This window comes from Penicillium lagena (genome assembly GCF_028827675.1).
Source record: "Penicillium lagena strain IBT 129212 chromosome Unknown utg000001l_segment0_segment0, whole genome shotgun sequence".
Lineage (NCBI taxonomy): Eukaryota > Fungi > Ascomycota > Eurotiomycetes > Eurotiales > Aspergillaceae > Penicillium > Penicillium lagena.
The window spans coordinates 1228582-1250309 of NW_026623222.1; the positions used below are offsets into that span (position 1 = coordinate 1228582).

At 52.6% G+C, this 21728-nt stretch overlaps 12 protein-coding genes across 12 annotated transcripts; 4 read left to right on the plus strand and 8 right to left on the minus strand.

Annotated features, from left to right (window-relative positions):
- Positions 1 to 258: 258 nt before the first annotated feature.
- Positions 259 to 2010, minus strand: N7510_000546 (MRS7 family protein; the record flags this gene model as incomplete). Its single annotated transcript, XM_056972475.1, has 3 exons — positions 259 to 1314; positions 1368 to 1885; positions 1944 to 2010. 3 exons carry the CDS (start codon positions 2008 to 2010, stop codon positions 259 to 261), a joined length of 1641 nt encoding a protein of 546 aa, XP_056837592.1.
- Positions 2011 to 2645: 635 nt separating this feature from the next.
- Positions 2646 to 4289, minus strand: N7510_000547 (glycerophosphocholine acyltransferase; the record flags this gene model as incomplete). Its single annotated transcript, XM_056972476.1, has 1 exon — positions 2646 to 4289. One exon carries the CDS (start codon positions 4287 to 4289, stop codon positions 2646 to 2648), a length of 1644 nt encoding a protein of 547 aa, XP_056837593.1.
- A 330-nt stretch (positions 4290 to 4619) lies between these two features.
- Positions 4620 to 6108, minus strand: N7510_000548 (DUF2841 domain-containing protein; the record flags this gene model as incomplete). Its single annotated transcript, XM_056972477.1, has 5 exons — positions 4620 to 5029; positions 5085 to 5270; positions 5322 to 5786; positions 5846 to 6050; positions 6106 to 6108. The coding sequence occupies 5 exons, from the start codon at positions 6106 to 6108 to the stop codon at positions 4620 to 4622; spliced, it is 1269 nt and encodes a 422-aa protein (XP_056837594.1).
- Positions 6109 to 6634: 526 nt separating this feature from the next.
- On the minus strand, positions 6635 to 6856 carry N7510_000549 (uncharacterized protein; the record flags this gene model as incomplete). The annotated part of the gene is made up of 1 exon (XM_056972478.1): positions 6635 to 6856. One exon carries the CDS (start codon positions 6854 to 6856, stop codon positions 6635 to 6637), a length of 222 nt encoding a protein of 73 aa, XP_056837595.1.
- Positions 6857 to 7007: 151 nt separating this feature from the next.
- On the plus strand, positions 7008 to 7588 carry N7510_000550 (uncharacterized protein; the record flags this gene model as incomplete). The annotated part of the gene is made up of 2 exons (XM_056972479.1): positions 7008 to 7049; positions 7184 to 7588. The coding sequence occupies 2 exons, from the start codon at positions 7008 to 7010 to the stop codon at positions 7586 to 7588; spliced, it is 447 nt and encodes a 148-aa protein (XP_056837596.1).
- Positions 7589 to 7675: 87 nt separating this feature from the next.
- Positions 7676 to 9328, minus strand: N7510_000551 (uncharacterized protein; the record flags this gene model as incomplete). The annotated part of the gene is made up of 2 exons (XM_056972480.1): positions 7676 to 8351; positions 9303 to 9328. The coding sequence occupies 2 exons, from the start codon at positions 9326 to 9328 to the stop codon at positions 7676 to 7678; spliced, it is 702 nt and encodes a 233-aa protein (XP_056837597.1).
- A 437-nt stretch (positions 9329 to 9765) lies between these two features.
- Positions 9766 to 11594, minus strand: N7510_000552 (calcium:cation antiporter; the record flags this gene model as incomplete). Its single annotated transcript, XM_056972481.1, has 6 exons — positions 9766 to 9799; positions 9853 to 10727; positions 10782 to 10977; positions 11035 to 11037; positions 11086 to 11411; positions 11550 to 11594. 6 exons carry the CDS (start codon positions 11592 to 11594, stop codon positions 9766 to 9768), a joined length of 1479 nt encoding a protein of 492 aa, XP_056837598.1.
- Positions 11595 to 12566: 972 nt separating this feature from the next.
- Positions 12567 to 13940, plus strand: fgaAT (fumigaclavine B O-acetyltransferase easN; the record flags this gene model as incomplete). Its single annotated transcript, XM_056972482.1, has 1 exon — positions 12567 to 13940. The coding sequence occupies one exon, from the start codon at positions 12567 to 12569 to the stop codon at positions 13938 to 13940; it is 1374 nt and encodes a 457-aa protein (XP_056837599.1).
- A 225-nt stretch (positions 13941 to 14165) lies between these two features.
- On the plus strand, positions 14166 to 17504 carry ams1 (alpha-mannosidase; the record flags this gene model as incomplete). Its single annotated transcript, XM_056972483.1, has 2 exons — positions 14166 to 16825; positions 16880 to 17504. The coding sequence occupies 2 exons, from the start codon at positions 14166 to 14168 to the stop codon at positions 17502 to 17504; spliced, it is 3285 nt and encodes a 1094-aa protein (XP_056837600.1).
- Positions 17505 to 17798: 294 nt separating this feature from the next.
- Positions 17799 to 18624, minus strand: N7510_000555 (chromatin modification-related protein EAF6/MEAF6; the record flags this gene model as incomplete). The annotated part of the gene is made up of 2 exons (XM_056972484.1): positions 17799 to 18377; positions 18430 to 18624. The coding sequence occupies 2 exons, from the start codon at positions 18622 to 18624 to the stop codon at positions 17799 to 17801; spliced, it is 774 nt and encodes a 257-aa protein (XP_056837601.1).
- A 245-nt stretch (positions 18625 to 18869) lies between these two features.
- N7510_000556 (low-affinity Cu transporter) lies at positions 18870 to 19698 on the plus strand (the record flags this gene model as incomplete). Its single annotated transcript, XM_056972485.1, has 4 exons — positions 18870 to 18938; positions 19004 to 19205; positions 19330 to 19519; positions 19581 to 19698. The coding sequence occupies 4 exons, from the start codon at positions 18870 to 18872 to the stop codon at positions 19696 to 19698; spliced, it is 579 nt and encodes a 192-aa protein (XP_056837602.1).
- A 128-nt stretch (positions 19699 to 19826) lies between these two features.
- N7510_000557 (putative F-box and JmjC domain protein) lies at positions 19827 to 21405 on the minus strand (the record flags this gene model as incomplete). The annotated part of the gene is made up of 2 exons (XM_056972486.1): positions 19827 to 21033; positions 21125 to 21405. 2 exons carry the CDS (start codon positions 21403 to 21405, stop codon positions 19827 to 19829), a joined length of 1488 nt encoding a protein of 495 aa, XP_056837603.1.
- Between the last annotated feature and the right edge of the window lie 323 nt (positions 21406 to 21728).

Genomic DNA, 21728 nt, shown 5'->3' on the forward strand with positions numbered 1-21728 from the left:
GGCTGCGTGATGACATAATAGTCGATGTTTTTGGATTGATGTTATGGTACATACGGCGAGAGATTGTCCGACAAAAAAAAATGAATGAGCCAAATGAGCGAGGGCGCAGGGGCCAATGCAGGGGAAACAGAGAGAGAAGTGGTCTATCGACAAAAGCAGGAAGTAACACAGATCAAGAAAGGAAAAAAAGGACCAGCAATCTATACATGACGAGGAGCCTCCCAGATCCGAGAACACAGAACCCCAACAAGGAAGTCATTACGGGCGACTTTTGTCCTCCTTAGGGGCGGTGGAATCGGACTGATCGACCTTCTCACCCTCCGACAGGGCCTCGGTGGCCTCGGCGGACTGCTTCTCGCTACTGTCCGAAGAGGTCTCGACCTTGGACTCCTCCTTGTCGTCGATATCCTCGATGTCCTTCGGTACCGCCTTGCCTTCGTTCTCGTTATTCTGCTCGTTTTCCTCCTCAATAAGCTCCTCCTGCTCCTTGAGGACCTCCAGGCGCTGTTTGTTGGTCGCCGCACCCTCGGCGTTGTGCACCTCGAGCTCGATCTCGTGGAACAGCTCCTCGGGGATGCTGGACAGCACCGACTTGAGAGCGTCGATTTGCGACGCCATCTCGGACTCCTTGCCACCCTGCGTGTACATGTATGCGTTACTCAATACCAGAAGAGTAGACGGAACACCCTGGTTCAGACGCAGGTCCAGCCACATCGTGAGGTCCTCGCGCAGACGCGCGGGGGAGACACCGTGGGTGCGGATGCCACGAGAGGCGCTGGCCATTTGTAGCTCGGGCACGGAGAGCGAGTCTACCCCTTCATATTTGATAGCACGGTCGTCCCGCTTGATCTGGCGCATGCGGTGACGGATGTTGTACCGGAGCATAGCGTCGGTGCCGAACGAGTTCAGGTTCATGTACCGGCAAATGCCCACTAGCTGCGGCCGAGACAAGTTGTCCAGAGTCAGGTCATCCTTGAAGATCTTGCAGACCTTGATGACATCCTCGGTCGATGGTGATTCACCCGTGGCGCGGATCTTGCGGAAGAAGTCTGCAAATTCCTCATTCTTTACCGTGGCAGCGGTCAAGGGCAAGCCAGTCTCACGCAGTGTGTTTCGCAAGAACCCGGATACTTCCTTGCGTGTCGAACTGAGGTTCAGTGCCTTGGTCTCACGGGACTTCTGGCCTTCGTAAGTGCTGGGAAGCAGGTTGGGGAAAAGCTTCAGGGCAACGGGGAGCAGCAGCTCCGCGAACGGAACAATGAGGAAGACGGAGAACGGAACTAGCCGACCCAGATCTTTGACCGTACGTTGAAGCTGTTAAAACGTTAACTCTTGACATCGCCACGCACTGGATATTCGGAACGAACCTGACGGTGCTCCCTGCGGCTAAGCTCATACCCTGCGGCCATCTTCAATGCCAACCGCGTACTAATCTTGACCTCTGTAGCCAACAGCTTGGTACCATCCCAGTAGTGTTGGGCCTCCTTCTTGATTTTTTGTCCAATGGTCAGACTCTTGGTCTCCTTCTTTCCCTCCGCCACCTTCTGCTCCTCCGCAGTCACGGCCTTGGTCGTTACTTCGCGGGACTGTGATTTAGCCCGAGAAATATCTGCCGACCTAGCGACATCTGTTTGAGTGGTTTCTTTGGAGGGCAGGTTGTTGCTTTGAGGGAGCGGCTTCTTCGCTTGCTCTGCGTTGAATCCGGGGGGAGGATAGGTCTGAGACGAGGAGTTGGATGTAGATTGTTCGGTCGCGTATCCTCGCTGCTGAGGAACGAGAATGGCGAGAGCGGTCACTTGCGATGGCATGCCGCGTCCGTTCCAGAAGATGTGGTTCGCCGTAGCCACGGATGCCGGACCCAATGCACTGGCGAGACGGGTGCGGGCTTCAAGAAGAACAAAAATCAGTTTGCATCTTTTGTAGAAAGTAATAGAAAGCCTTACCGCTCAGACCAGGCCGCAGCGCAGCCGTGTTGCGCACCAGTCGGGCCGATCTCATCGTGGCGGACATTTGCGGAAGTGGTTTGGGGGGCAAGAGAGAGAGAACGAGAATGTCCAAAACAATGAGCGGAGGAGCCGGAAGCGCAACAACTGGCGGCAAGAGAAGAAATACAGATGGAATCGACAACGATCACAATGGATATGCTGTCCCAAAAAGTTGATGGAAGGCGAAGATTAGGCATTGATGCAGGCAGAGGTCATTCTTGCACGGCACGTGACCGCATGCGGATGGTTTGTCAGATTTGCACTATTCTTAGACCATCTGATAAACAATCTGTACTGTATTAATGTCGACTTGAATCACGTCCCCGCTGCGCGCGTGAGCAGTCCACCATTCACTTTATTAGATCCAGATTTTAATGCCTCTAATGCGCACGGTGTCCGCTGGCCTAAACTAGCCCTAGCTAAAAATATTACCGATGATCGAGAAAAACATACGTTTGCATGTAATATTGTGGTTACATTTCTTCTTCTTGTCATTCTAGAGATTAGATGGATTAGATGGACGGTAGGCAAATCGAATATAGAACAAAACGCTGGACCAGACGGAAGCCGGACGGATATCCAAATAAACAGAAAGGCACGAAAACACGTATGCTAGGGGTATCATCATAAGTGGGAAATTCAAAATATAAGTCCACGCCCCTAGTTTCTCTCTCGAGCAGAGCCCTTGCCAGCTTGAGCGCCCGTCGAGGAGGCGTTGGCATTGGCATCCAAGAGAGGGATGCGGTCGACACTGGCCGTCCTGAGGTTGCTGAGATCGGTGGACGAAGCATTATCCGGGAAAACCAACGGACTCGTCGCCCCCTCCGGCGAGCTTTGCCACCGCGCAACGTCATGCTTCAGCTGCTCCAGCTCCTTCTGGAAGCGCTTGCCGAAGACATCAATGTAGTAGGTGGCACCGTTGTGGATGCTCCAGATGAACAAGGCGGTGATGAAGATTCCGCTCGCCCACCGGTACCAGAACCAGAGTGGGCATGGGATCATCGTTGACAGAGCATATGCGTACTGGATCAACATGAAGGCTAACCCCTGCAGTGACTCGGGAAGGCTCAGCACAAATCGCCCAATCCACGCCTTGGAGTATGATTTGCGCAGCCAGGTGAAACTTGTCGGACGCCCCTCCCGAATCTTGTCTGCGCGACGCACCGTGATCATGATATGGTACATCGACTGCCAGATGATATACGGGACGGTCGCCCAGATTATCATGGCCCCGAGGGAGTAGTGCTCCGGGTCGCCCGGCTGGCTGAACTTGATGGCATACACCGCGGGAAATCGTTCCTTGAGCATCTTGGCCGGAGTCATGTGGACGATGCAGTGCAGAGTGACCGGTGGCATGATGTGGATGAAAAGACTAACAACTTTGTCCATGCTGTGGAAGACCATCGAATTGCGCCACATGGCGATGGCCACGGCGTTGTTGCCAAATGTCAGGCAGAAGGTGCTGATGAACAAGCGCTTCGAGTTGGGGAAGACCCAGAGACTGAGCATGCAAAGCAGGTTGACAAAGTAACACAGGTCGGCCAGGAAGTAGTGATAGCCCTTCTTGTGGTAGGTGTAATACCGGATGGGCATGAAATAGACCAGTTGAGCACTGAACCAGATGTAAAAGTATTGCGGGCAGGCACCGATTAAGTAGCCGCTGATGAAGACGTTCAGCACACCGGCAATAAACGACACCTTCTCGCGCAGCGTGACGGTGACGTCCTTGTTCCACTGCTTGCCCAGCCGGTCCACCCCGCCCTTCATGCGACGACGGTACTTTTCGAACTGCTCATCCGCCGTTGGGGCGCGGCGCTTGAATTCCTCCACGACACGATCTTTGGCATTCATCGAGGTCGACTTGAACTTTTCACGCTGTTTCCGCACTCTTTCTTTCTGGGCGTTGATCGCTTCCTGCCATCTCTCCAAGCGTTGCGATAGTTGGATATTGTCGAGCAGGTCGAATATGGTCAGCCTGTCCAGGGGCGGAAACGTCTCCCAGTCCTCCTGGTACGAGCTGCTACTGCTGTTAAAGGAGCCATCTCGCGACAGTTTGTCCGGCGACGCGACCGGCGAGTAGAAGTAGTCGTGTTCATATTCATCAGTATCAAACGGCGCGTCTCGCTCGTCGGGCGTCGAAGCCAGCGACTCGGGGTTCATGGTGGCGGTGGGATCGGACTTTCTGCGTCGTCGGGAGCTCGCGTCTTCCATCAAAAACTTCTGCTGGAAGGAAAAGATGGTCGGGCCGTCCCGGTAGTGAGGATAAGGCCGACTGAGGAAACGTGCAAAAGTTAGCATGCCCATGCTGGAGCCGCGTACAAAGGAGTTGTTTTGGCTTTGAAGGACGGAGTCCAGGATGGAGAAGGAGACAGATGGAGGGGGGATGAGGGGCAAGAAATACCTGATGTCCGTGGGTCACACACTTGGTGAAGACCAAACAACGCAAACGGAAGGTGTGAAGAACAGCAGTGGTGGTGGTGTTGAAGAGGGAAGGTGTGCGTCGCCCGCGCCTGGTGGTTGGCTGGCCAGCTGTGGCCAATCAGAGACCAGGGCTATACTTGGGGCAGCTGATAGACAATTCATGACCAGAAGCAATTCGTATATTGGCTGGTAACTACACAATATTTCACTAACTCAATATCCATAGTGCGCAGCATGCCCGGGGGGCTGCCACAGCTCCGGTGCTGGGTCCTTCTCGATGCCTACGAATGGTCCATAGTACCCCGTCATATAGCCCGGGTTGGCGTGCGGCATGCACCGGGGAGACTGTTGTGGCATGGTCACCGGATAGGCCCCATAGCTGCCTGCCGGCGGACTATGCGGACTGGACGGACTAGTGGCTGGCGAGAGAGGAAGAACCCTCTGACCAGTTTTCCTTTGCAACGGGCTGCTGCCTCCCTCCACCACACTGCTCTGACGGTGGTGATAGCCATGCGCATCTTCCTCGACCTTTGCCACCACTGCACGCGATGGTAGGTCCTGTATGTCTTGGTGGGCGGCCTCGGGCAGATGGGTCTGGGCTACTTGGACCAGGGTATCACCTTCTAATACTCCCGTTACTCTTTTTGGTTATATTAGGGTTGGAGGGAAGAAGCATACCAATCTCTCCGTCTAAATATTGCTCTTCCATCCGCCGGACGAAGTAAATCTCGTCCAGTACCTCTAGTCGATTGGCCGGCGTGATCTGGCGTCGCACGTCTTGCCCGGCTTCGCGCAGCTTCTCCGCCGTAATCCCGTAGCGGTCCTTGAGCTCACAAAGAATATGGACTAGAAGCCGGAGGCGGTCTATCACCGAGGTTAGAATAGATTGTTGATTGATAGAGGGCGATGACCTACCTCGCTTGAGCAGATGATCTGGTTCGCGGTGCGGAACCCCAGCAGGCCACCAGCCCGGCTTGGTGAGCTCGGGGTCAACGCGCTGTGTAGCGCCCGAGATAACCCGGCGTCCATTGTACGGGAAATGCACCTGTTTGCGGGGCTCGACCAGCTTGATGTACGATTTGGCGATTGCTCGGCAGTTGAGCTGCTGGAAATCCTCAAATGCTTTCTCATAATACCGGCGCATCAGGTCGCGATGGCCAATTCGAAGGATGGTTCGACCCGGTGGTGTTGGCGGCGGCGACTGAGACTTTAGTCTCGGTTTCGCTATTCCCGATCGTTTGACGTCTCGTCGCTTTCGTCGGTGCTGGGCGGATTGCCATTCGCAGGGAATCAGTTCAGTGGGTGGTGGGCCGGACTGTTGCCATCCAGCAGGAACGGGTGGTACGCCCCATGGTGATTGCGTGACGGGGGTAATTGGTTCTTCAAGGCATGTAGTGAGCACGCAGTTTTCCATGCTGTGGATGCGGTGATTTGCTTACCCGTGCTGAATTGCGGTTTGGATTGATCCATTGGCGTTGTCATTTCTACAAATCTGCCCGTGACATCTGGTGTGAAGATGGCGCCGCCGCAGCCTGCTATTGAAGGAGAGGCTTCCATCTGCACTTTGCCATGGTGGTCAACGTAGAGAAGGGCAAAGTGCGGATGTGGGAATTCGAAACTTGACGGCTGTTTTGGGGAACCAGGCTATCAATGCACCGTCAGTCGATGGGTTCGCCGGCCAACAGGGAGTAGTGGTTACCATATTGTTTGAACAGGGCTCCGAGAACCTGCGCCCAAATCCGGGCGTCATCAAGTGTGCTTGGTCCATAGCAAAAAGATGACGGTAAATATATTAAAACTTGCCCTCAACGGTCTATGAGTAGAGAATGATTGGGAAGGAAACGCAATGCGCACGTCAGCGAGGAAAGTAGACTTATAGGATGCCTTTCCTAACGTTGGCTGGGCCCGATGTGGTATCAATGGCTAGGAAGACATGTCATATAGGCCTTTCTGTCCAGGGAAATACATCCGGCACCATTGGGGGATTACGAGGTAATTATACACGGAGTGACTAAGAGGGGAGCAGATCTCTTTACGACATCGGTGTCCCTTGGAAGTCAGAATCCGCCCTATTAGCGCTTATGCAAGGAAACAACCACCTGCAGCGCTGAGAGGGCAGTGGCAATTAGGGCGCATAATACTTCCGCCGCATTCCGCCATCTCTTCGCTTTCTCTGTCTGGTCTTGTATCCTGCGATCGGATCGCCCATCATGCAGGCTCCTTTCCCCTCATAACAGATAAAAAGAGATGGACTTGACATCTAGAATAGGGCTGGACATGGTTTCAACCAGACCCATGGATCCAAAGCCGGGGAACCGAGATCTTCGCTCGAGTTGGTACTGACAGACGTCGATCTGGCGCTTGGACGGCACACTAGCCACAGCCACCATGGCTAGGTTCGCATTGTTGGGAATACTACTGACAACCGTCTTGGGCAGACTATTATTCATCATTATTCGAAGTCCTGTGTGCCCGTAGATACCATTGCAGTCCATTCACCTCGGATCCTGGTCCATATGGGAGTAGGATCTCGCGCTTGATGATTCCAGTCGAGAGATCGGCCAATTGCAGAAGCAAGTTCGCTCCGTCTCGCGAATCACAATGCCCGATCTCCGATCTCCTGCGCATCCTCAGCCACGAATCGTGACACAAAGAAAGCAGGGCAAGATGGCTCTGAGACGATCCACTGCAAGCCAGGGGACAGAAAGAGGCTGACATAAACGTCATCATCTGTCCCTTCCTATCGGCGTGCAGAACACTTCGGCCTGGGCCAAGAGTCGTTCCGATGGTGTGCAGCGCTCGGTCCAGCCGAGATTCCGTGCACGGATCTTCCTGCTCCAGGCTACATCCATCTCATTCGCGATGGGGAATGTGTAACTTCCACGGAAAAGGGGTCCAAACGGCACCGACTCGGCTCATCAATTGACGGCAAAAGTCCCGACCCAGACGATCGGCGAATCTTGAGCTTATCCAAGCTCACGGTAACGCCGTCGTGTCACCGGCCTTGCCAGGCGCCGAACTGGAATCGAGATCCCTGCTGGATTAGGTGCCTTTGTCACACCATTACGTCCCATCGACCGGGGTCATTGGGTGTTAATATTCTTTCCTCCACGAACCTCCGCGGTGCAGCTGCAGACCCTCAGAGCTCTGGTGGGCTGAAGCCACTCGCTTCCCTCGCTTAAAAACCTTGGGAAAACTTGCGTCTCCATCTTTGCACCACTGGGATCGAGTCCTCCTTTCCGGATCTACAGGGAGGAGCCTTGACCTCGCTAAATAAGCGGGGAACCGGGATCCAAAGTTACCTTCCAGCTGATCTCCGAGCTATTATACGCTGAACCGCCCCCGCGGGTTTCCGTGTCTTGCCCGTTATCGTTCTGTAGAGAGACGTTCCTGGACAGACTCACAGGGCTGGCGCTATGTCCCACATTATGCAACCCTGCTCCAGGCAGCTTTTCCTGGTCCTGAGCAACAAGTAGTCCGAACCGGACTGGCGCCACGTTATCACGGAAAATACACCCGTTCTTTGCTCCATGGGCATGTCGTCCAATTGTGTTCGAAAGAGGGAAATGGGGAGATCGAGGAGCAGAGACGCACATCTCGGTCTGGGCCTTGGAGAGATCCCTCCCCCTCTTCTCAGCGCCAAATGCGATCAGGCCATCTGACCCACCAAACTCAGTTCGATAGTCCGTCAGCCTGGCGAAAGCAAAAACTGAAACCGAATGAATCCAGGATGAGCGTGCTGAGCCGCAGTGCCAGGAATCCTCGATCGCCACCCGGGCCCCGAGCCTTAGTTCCGAGCGTTTTCGTTTATGTTCGTTTGTGACTGTTTGGTAGAGAGGTGTACGGCGACTGTCACGCATAGTGGCGTAGAAAGGCGACAAACGCCCCTTGCGTGTATTCGCCATGTTGACAGTGCAGACTCCGCCGACCGATACCGGCTTCGTACTCAGGTGGGCCTGAACGCAGGACACTTGGCATGGTGATCTGTGTTATCGGACTTTGGACATGTTACCCCCGAATTCTGGGGAGCAGTTTCCTTTTTAGTCGTTCGTAAGTGCCTAGCTGCTGTGTTGCCTGTGCCTGACCTAAAATTGTGGCCGAGGCTCATGGCAAGTGCAGCTGGCCCATTGCGTGTTGTCCTTTCAAGCAAGCTGCAGCTGGGGAAGCCTGATATCAGGAAGGGCCGGTGAGCTCGCATCGGAATTGAGCGAGTTCCTAGTTCACCCCTAGTCGATCAGACGTGGGCAGCCTTGATTAGATAGCTATAGAGTTGAGATGGAACAAGGTATATACGCGAGCATAATAATATGCTTGAGAGTTGCGGAATCAACTTCTGTGGAAATTGGTGTAGATTTAAAGACTCGAGTGCAGCGCATCACATGAAATATTATGATTGGAATCGTGTATGGTAGCCTCTTCTTCCAGTATTCCAAATAAGCTAGGCATTGCTATCTACGACTGAATCAGAGGCTCCTTCTTAAACAGGCCAAGTGGGGCGACCATGACTCGGAGGGATCTAGGGCAATCTAGAGCTTCCTTCGGTACGATCGATCCTCTGCGCAGAGATCCACACCATCGCTGCATTATGATCCTCTACATGGCGTCTTCTCAACACACTGATAACTCCCGGGGTGGCTTTTCCTTCGGTGTGGGGCTTCTTCTTTTGGTCAGTTGATTAGCAGCAGCAAGCTTGAAACATCTTTGCCAGTTTTGACACGTTTGAAAATATTTTAAATCAGAGAGGCTTCAGATCTTGCTGGAAAACAGTCAAAATCGCACCCCACGGACTCTTTCTGAGGAAGTCCTTCTTGAATAGAAACGACTCTTTCACTGCACCAAAGATCCGACGTTTCAATTAGGTTCAGTAAACTCTAAGGACAGTACCTCATCTCGCACTGGAGCTTCTGCTGATCTAGATTCATACATTCTCCGTCGCTTCAGACTGGTTGCGCACATTATCTACTTTAGCAACAGCTCCGACAACAATGAACTCTAGCATCTGCCGAACCAGATGTTTAACTACGCCATATTGCGACGCTTAATCCAGCTCCGTAAAATATGCGAGAAGTTTACGTGGAGAGCATATAGTAAAGTTTGTCACGAGACTTGGGCCTTTGGCAACATCCAAGGCATCATGAACATCCGACAGTGGCGGTCGGGTATCACTTTCCGTCACCAGAAAAATTTACGCGAGTTTTAGGGGGCAGGAGTACAGGGGGGTGGTTGGTGCGCCACAGACTGTATATTTCTATAATTGGTTACGGGGTTTCGGCTATATATCCCATTTGGCAATTATGAGTGTCTGAGAAAAGCTCCTGTTCCAGGAAAATATGTACAAGGATATGACCAAATGGAACATTCATCGGCTGATCGGCATCAGGAAGGCTCCGACACTAGAATCCAAGTATTAGCTTTGCATGGTTGTAGAACAGCAAGATAAACCCACGAGATAGCAGCAAAACAAGCGCAGAGGATTGCTCCCTCTAGGTAATTAGTCTTTCCCTTGAGAAAGATAAAGCTGACTAAAAGTGAGGCTCCGATGAGCGTCACAATCTCAAAACGGTCAAAGTGTAGTGTCATAGGCTTGTCGAGAACCCATCCTATAAGAACCATCACTGGCGCCACCAAAAGTCCGATCTGGATTGCTGATCCAAGGGCGACACTGATTGCAAGATCCATTTGGTCTTTGGAAGCGACGATGACGGCTGTGACATTTTCGGCGACATTTCCTGCAATTGGAATAACAATCAACCCCACAAAGGACTCGCCGAGTACTCCTTGTTCGTTGAGTATGGCGAAGCTTGCAGCGAAGTATTCGGCGCAGATGGCTATCAAACACGTTGAAAGAATCAGGAGTCCAATAGATATTGTGCGGTTCGCTGTGACAACATGGCGGTAGCAGTTGCATGGCGTAGGTTTCGGCGTCACGTATCCGCCGTTCAGAACTGGACTTCCGTTGAATGAAGTGTTTGTGTCGGTCGGTTCGATCCGATCTAAGAGTAGCCCTGACTCAACTTGTGCCTCGAGAGGCACTGGTGATGGACTGGCAGGATATGGAATTTCCTGCATTTCTGGCCTCGATAAGTTTGTGGTAATTGAAGCTCGAGGAGCGATGGACTGATTGTTGATGTCTCGGTCGTTAACAATGCTTTGGAAACGACGGTGGGAATTAGGGGTTCGAAAAAGTGACGCGTGAGATCGTAGCTGAAAGAAAAGATATAGGAAATAGACGGCGAGAAGAATGACAGACACTGCTCGACTGAAGCTGAGGGCCATGCGATCTGATGATTGCACATCCTTCAAGCTTCCATAGAAAGCATTCTACTGAAGTTAGAACCGAGGCAGGGCAATTTTTCTTTAGCATCGTTGACATACTGGAATCATCAGGCAAGAGACTGTAAGGTTGAGTAGTCCGACAAATGCGTGTGTCAGATCACTGTTGTAGGTTTGATTCGGAGATTTGAGGCCACCGGCTATGATAGAAGATCCCAGGACAAGCAACAAGTTGACAAGAATGGAGCCGAGAAGAGACGACTGGACAACCTTGATTGTTCCCTTCATTAACGTCGTGCTGTTATCAGGTGTCAGCAGCGAATATAACAAGAGAGTATTCAATCATCGAGCTCACATGCTACAATACTGTTAGTACAAGGACCTATGTCGAGCTGGAAATACTCACAATATTGCAAGCTCGGCCAGATTGCCGGTAGTAATGTTGAGAAGAGCGCCCATTGTCTCTCCAAAATCTTGTGAGATGCTCTCTGTTGCATGGGTGAGAGTAACAGACAACGGGACAATAGCGATCAAGTTCAATATAAAAATGGCAAGGGCCGGGACATCAGTGTTGGACACTAGGATTGCTGCCGCAGAAAGTCCGAGAGAGCATAATGTTGTAAAGGTCAAGAGAGCTTTAGCTTGCTCCTTGAATGCTGGGATGCGTTGGAGGCAGAGCTCGTGGCCATGATGGGGGGTCCGAGGTATTGAGTGTTCTGGTGATAGACCACTCTGAAATTTCTCACATAATCTTCTGAAATGATGACAGACGCATTGCTTGAGGTGAAATCTCGAAGCTTCATCTGTATGGTCCAATTATTGGCATCCGCAGGATAGAGGCTTATAGTTTCTGTGCTCAATTTAACTCACGCGAAAGACTTCGGTAATGAAAATAAGATCCCCCGGGTAAACCATGGCCGGGATATGAACGTGGAATGAGGTTTGTACTGTCTTCGCACACTGAATCTTCACAATCCTCGTTGTTGTGGTCAAGGCTGTCATATCCTTGGGTTGTGGTCATACTGGTAGTATTCCCTGAATGTACCAAACTGCCTTCTCAAGATTGCGAGAAAGGGATATACAATGTCGGTTGCAAAACTGAGCAAAGCAGATATATTTAAGTCGGAAATCTCATAATGAGGGATGATGCTGTCTCCTGAAGGGTTGCGCGAATTGATTGGTCCCGCAACCAATCAGCGGGGGTTCTATCTTGGCCACGGATAAATTTCTGAGGCACTAGCTCTGAGTAGATACTAATCATCCTCTACGATCACTAACATCGCCCCATCATGTGGAGGGGGAATAGGAGATGATATGTGGAGTCGGCGGCGCTGATTGGTGCAAGTGATCGGAGTCTTTGGACACAGTAAATCCCTCGCCTGAACCGTGTGATTCGGCAATGAGCCATTTACGGGATGGATGACCGACTCGACCCTTATGACCCTTTGAAAGGACGATTGTGTTATAACTGATTGGAACCCCGGGAAATCAAAATATGGAGGATGCTTCCACTCGGATATGTAGTCCATCGTCTGACGTGACTTGGCATGAAGTTATACCAAAATTGGACAGGTACTTGCTGACTTGTTAAAAAAATCTGATCATGAGATAATGCCTTTGAATCCTTTAGCTTACCAAGGTAGCTACAACTGCCCCAGTCTTTGTGATTGACAGTCGCAAGCCAATGTGAGAGAAGATGGAGATATGGAAGCTATTCAAAGAAAGACCTTGCCGAATGACACCGAATGACACGCCGATCCAGCCGATTTGACTCAACTTGACTCGAGATGAGCGGGCGCCCCGGCCGACCGAGGTGGGCCGTGCGTTTGTTATTAAAAATCAATCTAGACACCTTTCCAACAACTCTTCAGATAACAATTGCACAGCATGTTGGAAAACGACGTACTCGAAGTGCTTGGGCAGACCCCCTTTCTTTACAAGCTATACACTCAGATATGCTGCGTGTTCCCAGTACCCGATCCGTCCGCGCACGATGCCATTGTCGATACCCTAGCCAAGGGTCTCGATCGGCTAGCAGGTAGTTTTCCATGGCTAGCCGGGCAGGTCATCAACGAGGGGGCAAGTGAAGGCAACACAGGAGTCTACCGCATAATCCCGGGGGACAAGATCCCGCTGGTCGTCAAGGACCTCCGACACGATCGGTCTGTGCCAACATTGGACGACCTCCGCCGGGCCAATTACCCATTCAGCATGCTGGATGAAGAACTCATTGCGCCCTGTATGACTCTCAATCTACCAGGAAGCTCAATTGGTCTCGCCAAAGACTCGGCGCCGGTCTTCTGCGTTCAAGCCAACTTCATCACGGGTGGCCTGATGCTGACTCTTGTCGGTCAACACAATGTTATGGACATGACCGGCCAAGGACATATGATCCGCCTACTTTCCAAGGCCTGCCATAATGAACCGTTTACAAGCGAAGAGGTGTTCTCGGGAAACCTTCCCCGCGCCACCACCATTCCCCCTCTAGACGACTCATACCAACCAGGGCCTGAGCTCGCCGAACAGATCGTAAAGCCTCTTGCGCAAACTACAGAGAACGCCGCAGAACCGCTTCCCCCTCCTCCGAAATGCATCTGGGCCTATCTGACCTTTTCCGCCAAGTCCCTTGCTGCTCTCAAATCTCTCGCATCCAAACATATTACTTGCGGCTTCATTTCCACTGATGACGCTGTCAGTGCCTTCCTGTGGCAATGCATCATTCGTTCTCGACTGCCTCGCCTGGAGCCGAGTGCAAAGGCACTTTTCACGCGCGCCGTCAATGTTCGGCGTCATTTGGGTGTCCCATCGGGCTACCCTGGCCTGGCACAGAATCTAGTATATCACAGAGATTCAGTCCAGACGCTGGCCGAGGAGCCCTTGGGAACTCTCGCATCAGAATTTCGCTCGGCGATCGATCCCAAAAAGGTTGATCTGGCATTCAACACTCGTGCGCTAATAACCTTTCTCAGCCGCTCACCTGATAAGACCGTCGCTTCGGTCGGTGCGACAGTGGATAGCAAGAGAGATTTTATGATCAGCTCTTGGGCTAATATCGATTGCTATGAGCTGGATTTCAATCTGGGGCTAGGAACCCCGGAGGCAGTGCGGAGACCGTGCTTGACTCCCATTGAGAGCTTGGGTTATTTGATGCCAAAGTCACCATCGGGGGAGATGGCAGTAGGGATTTGTTTGAGAGAGGAAGATTGGGAGAGATTGAAGGCAGACGAGGAGTTTATTAAATATGGGCAGTACGTAGGGTAGTTACAGTAGTTAGGGCAAGGTTACATACTACTAGTCCGCTTTCCCCTTGTCTCCGCATTCCCGTGCCTCCGCATTCGACTCCTCCTTCCTTCCTCCTCTCACTCTCACACTCACCTATTCTTCATCTTCTTGCTTCTCTTCCTTGTCCCCATAAATCCCAGTCCTTTCTCTATATAGTTCCTTTTCAATCTTCCCTCCCCATCTCCCCATCGGCACATCGTCATCATGGGTGGAGAAACCCCCCAGCCCTTCCCCGCCCCAGCCTCGAAGCCACTCCCCCAGCTCGCTGAGCGCCCAGTCGGCCGGCGTATCACCAAGCTTTACACTGATCGGTTACGCCAGTTTACTGATACGGGCGCTTATTCGGGTCAGAACTTGGTGTCGAAATATTTCGAGGCTGTGAATTCAGACGAGGACCATGTCAAGTTATCGGTCTATTCCGTCCCCAACCTGCAGCGACCGACGTTCGAAGATGCAACCTCACAGGAGTTTAAACCCACCCACATCGGCGCCTCCTTTGGTCCCAGCTGGTCCACTCATTGGATCCGCGTTCGTCTCACCGTCCCGGAGGACATGCGCCAGAAAGAGCACCTGGAGTTCCACTGGGATGCCAATAATGAGGGCATGGTGTGGACGGAGGATGGCCATCCTCTGCAGGGTTTGACCGGCGGCGGAGAGCGTATCGAATGGATTATTCCTGACGCATGGCGTGATGGCAAGCAACACACATTCTATATCGAGATGGCTTGCAACGGAATGTTCGGCAATGCCCCGGGCGGTGATACCTATCAGCCCCCAAGCCCGGATAGATACTATACACTGAGCACAGCCCGTATCACAGCTGTGAACCTCGAGGCACGAGCGCTGTACTATGATTTCTGGGTCATCGGTGATGCCGCCCGTGAGTTCCCCGGGGACTCCTGGGAGGCTCACGAAGCCAACATGGTGGCCAATTCGATGATCGACGTCTTCATCGCTGGCGATGGAAGCCAAGAAGGTATTTTAGAGGCGCGCAAAGTCGCCAGACGATATCTGGGAGACAAGGTGGATTCGTCCGAGGTCTACTCAACCGACACCACGCCCGTAGCTTATGCTATCGGTCATTGCCACATCGATACATGCTGGCTATGGCCATGGGCTGAGACAAAGCGAAAGGTAGCGCGGTCATGGTCGAACCAATGTGATCTGCTGGAGCGCTACCCAGAACACCGCTTCACCTGCTCGCAGGCGCAACAATTCAAATGGCTGAAGCAGTACTATCCGTCTGTCTTCGACCGGGTGAAGCGCTGGGTGAAGAGAGGCCATTTCCAGCCTATTGGTGGCAGCTGGGTCGAACACGACACCAACTTGCCGAGCGGCGAGTCCCTCGTGCGACAATTCCTCTATGGCCAAAGATTGTTCGAAAGCTACTTTGGCAAACGATGCACAACCTTTTGGCTGCCGGATACGTTTGGATATTCTACTCAGCTTCCCCAGCTCTCTCGCCTGGCTGGCATGAATCGGTTTTTCACCCAGAAGCTCAGTTGGAATAACATCAACAACTTCCCTCATACTACCTTCCGGTGGGTCTCTCTTGATGGTAGCCAGGTGCTCTGCCACATGGCTCCTGCAGAGACTTACACAGCCGAAGCCAATTTCGGCGACCTCAGGCGCAGCATCACACAGCACAAGTCTTTGGACCAGGATAAGACGTCACTGCTTGTCTTTGGTAAGGGAGATGGCGGCGGTGGTCCCACGTTTGGGCATCTGGAGAAACTACGCCGCTGCCGAGGTCTGAGTGACCAGACTGGCTCCCTGGCCCGGGTACAGATGGGAGGCTCGGTCGATGACTACTTCGAACAACTGGAAGCAAAGGCGGCCAATGGTACGCAGTTTACAACGTGGTACGGTGAGCTATATTTCGAGCTTCACCGGGGCACATATACCACCCAGGCCAATAACAAGCGCAACAATCGCAAGTCAGAGTTCCTGTTACGCGAGATTGAATTCCTAGCCACACTGGCGACTCTCCGAGGCTCCGATAAGGGCTACAGTTACCCGAAAAAAGAAATCGATGAAATGTGGGAGGGCGTTCTTCTGTGTCAGTTCCACGACTGCCTTCCTGGCAGTTCCATCGAGATGTGCTACGACGACTCAGATGAGCTATACGCAAAGGTCTTCAAGACTGGTGCAAAGCTGCGGAGAGATGCTCTGGAAGCTCTTGGGATTAGCGGCCACGCGGCTAGCGAGAACTTAGTCGCTATTAACACTCTACCGTGGTCTCGTTCTGAGGTTGTCAAGATCCCCAAAACGCTGACCAGCTCCAATGGACCCGAATATGCCCTGGTCGATGGGACCAATGGAGTTATTCCCTGTGCGGAAGCGGATTTCAATTCCACTACCTCGGCTCTGGTGGGTGAGATCCAACCGGGCGTCTTCCGTCTCATGAATGGCAAGCTCAGAGTCGATGTCCAAGATGGCGCTATCACGTCGCTTTTTGACTTGGAAGCAAACCGGGAGGTTGTCGCCAAGGATGGCAAGGCGGGCCAATTCGTCATCTTCGACGATAAACCACTTGCCTGGCAAGCATGGGACGTCGAGGTCTTCCATCTCGAATCCAGGAAAGAGCTGCGCAGCAGCAAGACAGTCATTGTAGAACAGGGGCCACACCGCGCCAGTGTCGTGACCGAGACCAAGATCAGTGACAAGAGCTGGGTGAAGACTACTATCAGTTTGTCAGCTTCTGTGTCAAGTGAGCCATCGTATGTGGAAATGGAAAGCGAGGTTGAATGGCAGGAGACGATGAAGTTCCTCAAGGTCGAGTTCCCCGTTGATATCACCAACACAGAGGCCTCCTATGAGACTCAGTACGGCATCATGCGCCGACCGACTCACTATAACACAAGGTACGTGCCATCCTGTTTCTGTTGATCGGTTTTATGTATACTGACACCGCACAGCTGGGACATGGCCAAGTTCGAAGTCTGCTGCCATAAATGGGCGGATCTCTCTGAGCACGGATACGGCGTTTCGATCCTCAATGATTCCAAGTATGGCTTTGCTACATCTGGAAACGTGATGCGCCTCTCGTTACTTCGTGCTCCAAAAGCCCCTGATGCCCACGCCGACATGGGTCGCCATCACATCCGCTACGCCATCCTACCCCATTCTGGTGGTCTTGATGCCCGCACCGTACGCGCAGGGTACAACTTCAACCACCCGCTTGTCCTGGAGCGAGCAGGCCCGAAGGCCTCCGCAACAGACTCGATTTTCAAGTCTGTGTCTATTCACGGTGCTCCGTCTCTTATCCTGGATGCCGTTAAGCGTGGTGAGGACGACGAAGATGTTTCGACTGGCGATCTCCCCTCACGACCTGGCAAGAGTGTTATTTTGCGCATTTATGAGTCGCTTGGTGGAAAGGCTCGTGGGTCTATTCAGAGTACTCTCCCTGTCAAACGGGTCTGGAAGTGCAATATCCTCGAGGATGATGAAGAGGAGCTGGATCGCCGAGATGTGGATGATGGCTCCGCTGTGGATATTGAGCTGAGGGCTTTCGAAGTCGCTACATTCCGCTTGCAACTGTAATTTGTATTCTTTTGTGATGAGGCGAATGAATGGAATGTGTTTTGCTTTTTGAGTTTTAACTGAGGGTATTCCCCGTAGCCCTTGAATCTGACCTCGATAGATTCATGCATAGACATGGCGAACCTGCAGTCGGCTTTGATGAATCTGTGATGTACATGATGTCGTCTGAACAATCGAGACAAGTTTCCTGCGCCTTAGCTCATACAGTCCCAGCCAGAATGATATAAAAACAACAAGTCCCCTAAACTCCAAGCTCGCAGGAAAGAAAGAAGGAAAGCACAACCGCCATACGGTTCAATCTCTCCCATAGCTGATCTTCAACCGCTTAACAGGCGGCTTATCCCCAGCATCATCCGAATCATCAAAAGCTTTCCCCTTCGTATTCTTAGACCCACCGCCGCCACCCTTCTTCTTATTCTTAGACCCCGCCGCGGCTTTCATACCGGAGGCAGTCGAAGACGCGTCGCCGTTATTCTTAGATGAAGACATATTTCCGCCGGGTGTGGACGTCGGCGTGGCTGCGTGGGAAGGAGTGGTTTGTGCAGACGACGGACCGGGTGAGTCGACCATGTAACTTGCGGAGCTGCGCGAGAAGACCCGATCTGAATCGTTGACTTGGGCTTTCCGCCGACCACCCACACTCGAAGAGAGACCCAGCCCCGACGCGCCGAGACTGCTTCCGCTAGATGAACCCTTGATGTAATTGTCGAAGCCTTTGATGATGTTTCCGGCGGTGGTTTCTTCGAGGTAGGATTGTTCGAAGCGGAAGATTTGGTCTTCGAGTTGAGCCTGAAGAGGGGAATGTATGTTAGCAGGGATTATTTCTTCGGTTTTTGCTTGCGATCGAAGAGAGAGCTTTGCAGAATTGGCCGTCTGCCGGGTTGTCTTCAAGACACAGACGCGACTTTCAAGCTCAGCAACTTACCATGCTCTTGTCCATCAATCGCTTCTTCTGCAATGAGTCTCGCAGTTCCCGCCGCAGTTTTTCATAGTATGGCAGCCCGCGATTCGTCCCGTTCTGGTCTGCTGGCGCATTCGCGCCCCCTGTGCTTGTGCCGCCTGCCGGGGCCGCGGTGCCGTTGGTCGTGGGCGCGGCGGTGGCGGAGGTAGTGTCCGCCATATTGTCGAATGGATTCCTTCAGAAGGTGTCTATGGGGGGATTCATGCGCCCGGAATACGACCGAAGAAAACCAGGCGAGGATGCGTAGGAGCTGTGTTCAGGCTGGCCGGCCTTATCGAGTTGTTTGTCACGTTTGCATCGGCCACTTTCCCTTGTTTGTCCCCACTCGACTCTCTGCCCTGCCTTCGTACTCACTATACGTCCTCTGGCCTTGTCTTGTCTTCGAGTCTATATCGTTTCTCAAAATGGATCACTCGATGCACCACATGTCCCACGACCATGGCGACATGGACATGGGACAGTGCGACATGAATGCAAGTCCCTAGCTAACTGTCCCATCAACCCACCATCTGGACCTCATGCTAATCAGACTAAATAGATGCTCTTCACCTGGTCGGCCAAGAACCTTTGTATCATATTCCCTCAGTGGCGCGTCACCGGCCCATTCACCTTCCTCTTCTCCCTTGTCCTCATCGTCCTTCTCACGGCGGGCTACGAGGCCGTCCGCCAAATCACCCGGCGGTACGAAGCTGCCCATAATCAGCGCTTGAACGCGTTTACGACGACTTCCACAACAGGGGGTAAGTCTTTCTCTTTCCTTCCTCCTCTGGCAATCTACAAGGCGCTGGCATGGTGGATCTGGTCCTACATTTCCTCAATTGTATATTGCTGAGCCAGTCTCGTTGACGTCTTGCTTCTTCGCAGACGATGAGATCACTGCCAGATCTTCCTCTGCCACTGCCAACGTCTCTGCGGACGCTGCACGCCGCCAAATTCAGGATGAAGGCTCACCGTTGCTTGTAGGGAGGGAAAATAGGGCGGCGCTGGCGCGTCGAGGGCGGATTACCTTGGCTGCGTTGTATGCGGCGCAGGTGTTTTATAGCTTTTTTATCATGTAAGTGCTTGGTTTCTGTCCATTGGAGCTGGCTGACTCGCGGAATTCTACTTGGATACAGGCTTCTCTTCATGACTTATAACGGCATGATCATGCTTGCAGTCGCTGTTGGCGCATTCTTTGGATATCTCCTCTTCGCCGACGGCACTCCGGCTGCCAAGACGGTTGCTTGTCATTAAATATATTGCTATTCCTTTTGGACGGAATGAAGCGTGTGTGCGAATTTTTCTACTTTCAATGGAGGTTTAATTATCATATTGTATTGTCACCAGTTGAGAGTCCAGATTCTGTCCCGAATTGGGTTCTTTTATGGAACTTCCACATCGCTACCATCGTCTCCGAAGCCAAAGCTGAAGCCACCAGCATTTTCGTCTGCGGCTTCTTCTCCTGTCTTTCCGTGGACGATCTCATCCCATTTTCGCTTTTTCCCATCTGCCTTCTTCTGTAGCTCTTCCAGCGCCTGATCCAACAGATCGGGGTGTCTCTCTCGCATACCATCCAGAAATCGTTGATATGGGTCATTGACATCCTTCCTGAACCCAGATACCTGGTCGGCTTTGTTTGACAAGAAATCGAGCGCCGCACAGAGGTGAGACCGAGGGATAAAGTTCTGGGTGATGGCGATGGAAGGTTCCAAGTTCACGACCAAATGCCACCACCCGGACGGAACGTGGAGGATCTCGCCCTCGCCGCAAATGCCTTCCACGCATCCGGGAGTACGCCGTGCCTCGGCGTGGAAACTGAGAAGCCACTCGGCGATGCTCAGCGGCGAGGTCACCTCGCTCTGATCCTCTGATACGTACACACCCGGCGGAGGATGCTGCTTCTCGCCGGACGGAAACATAATCCAGTACTTCGGGCCGCGGAGCACGGCGTTCCATGCGCTGGTGGCGTTGGGATCTTTGTGAAATTTGCTTCCGGATCGTTCAGGCCCGACGATGAGCCACTGTCGGTCGGGGCGGTCCGAACCCAGCACTGAGAAGAGGTCCTCGCCAAAACATGAGGGTGGCCAGTACGCGGCGTCTGGTGTTTCATCGGGAGGACCGACGGTCAGTCCCATTTTCGAGACGAAGGCGCGGTCAAATAGATATAGCGGACTCTCGTCGGAGTTATCCGCCATGTAATCGCCGTATGTGCGCAGAGTCCAGTCCACGGCTTCGGCGCGGAACTTGATCTGGCTGTAGCGAGACAGCAGTGTGCCCACTGTCCAGTCTTTATACACTGGCCAGGCCTTGACTGGCTCGGTCAAGATGAACGGCCGGTCTGTCCAGTCGGCCAGAAATTCATCAGGAGACAAGTCCTGGAAACGCGCAATTTGATTCCGCGCGGGGATGTTCGATACAAAGGGCTCCAGTGCAATATGTGCGCAATTGAAGGGCCGGTAGAGTGCATCCGAGAACAGATGAGAGCAGTCCACCATGGGCACCTTGGAGGCAGGCAGGTTGAGATACGTTGATCTCCATGTTCTTCTCCATGTGAAGGAGGATAGGTCAGAGCTGGACAAATCATTAGTACTCAGGTTTTACGTTGACGTTCTTGCCAACTCAGGCACTGTATATCTTTGCCTGCTGGACAATGCATGTAATTATTCAAGAGATATCTTACCTCACAAATAATGCCTTCCACAGCTCCTCCGCCCGCGTAAAGGCATAGAATGCTTTGCAAGTTCTCCCAACACGCAGCAGACTGGGCCCGTCGAAAAACTCCAGCAGCGTCAGGATCAACTCGTCGGGCAGTTGCTTGAAGGGGCCCATCGCATCGCGCAAACTCCAGGTGGCCAAGAGCGCATTACCACTGGGCTTCACACCTAATGGATGCGAGGGGATCGCCTCGTGGGCGCTGCTGATCCCCTCTGGATGGCCGGGGAGAGATGTGATGTCAGGCATGGTCGGCAGTCCGCCACATTAGGGCTTGTAGGATTTTGGGGCTCGACCTCACACAGAGGGAATCGGGACAACCACAGCATCCACGGCACAGTAAGCCTACCTAGAGTGACACTACCAACATGCAGGCCATCCAGTCCAGCGCCACCAGCACAAAAAAGGCACTCCAGGCACGAACAATACGGAAAATAGGCGAACAAGGAACCGCCCGAGCCACACACTGCGGTGATGGAAGGGGAAGGCGGTGAGGCTCTTCCCGAGAAAAAAAAACCCCCAAGCGTGGAACCAAGAATTAAGACTGGCGGAGGATTTTTTTCTCTTCTTTT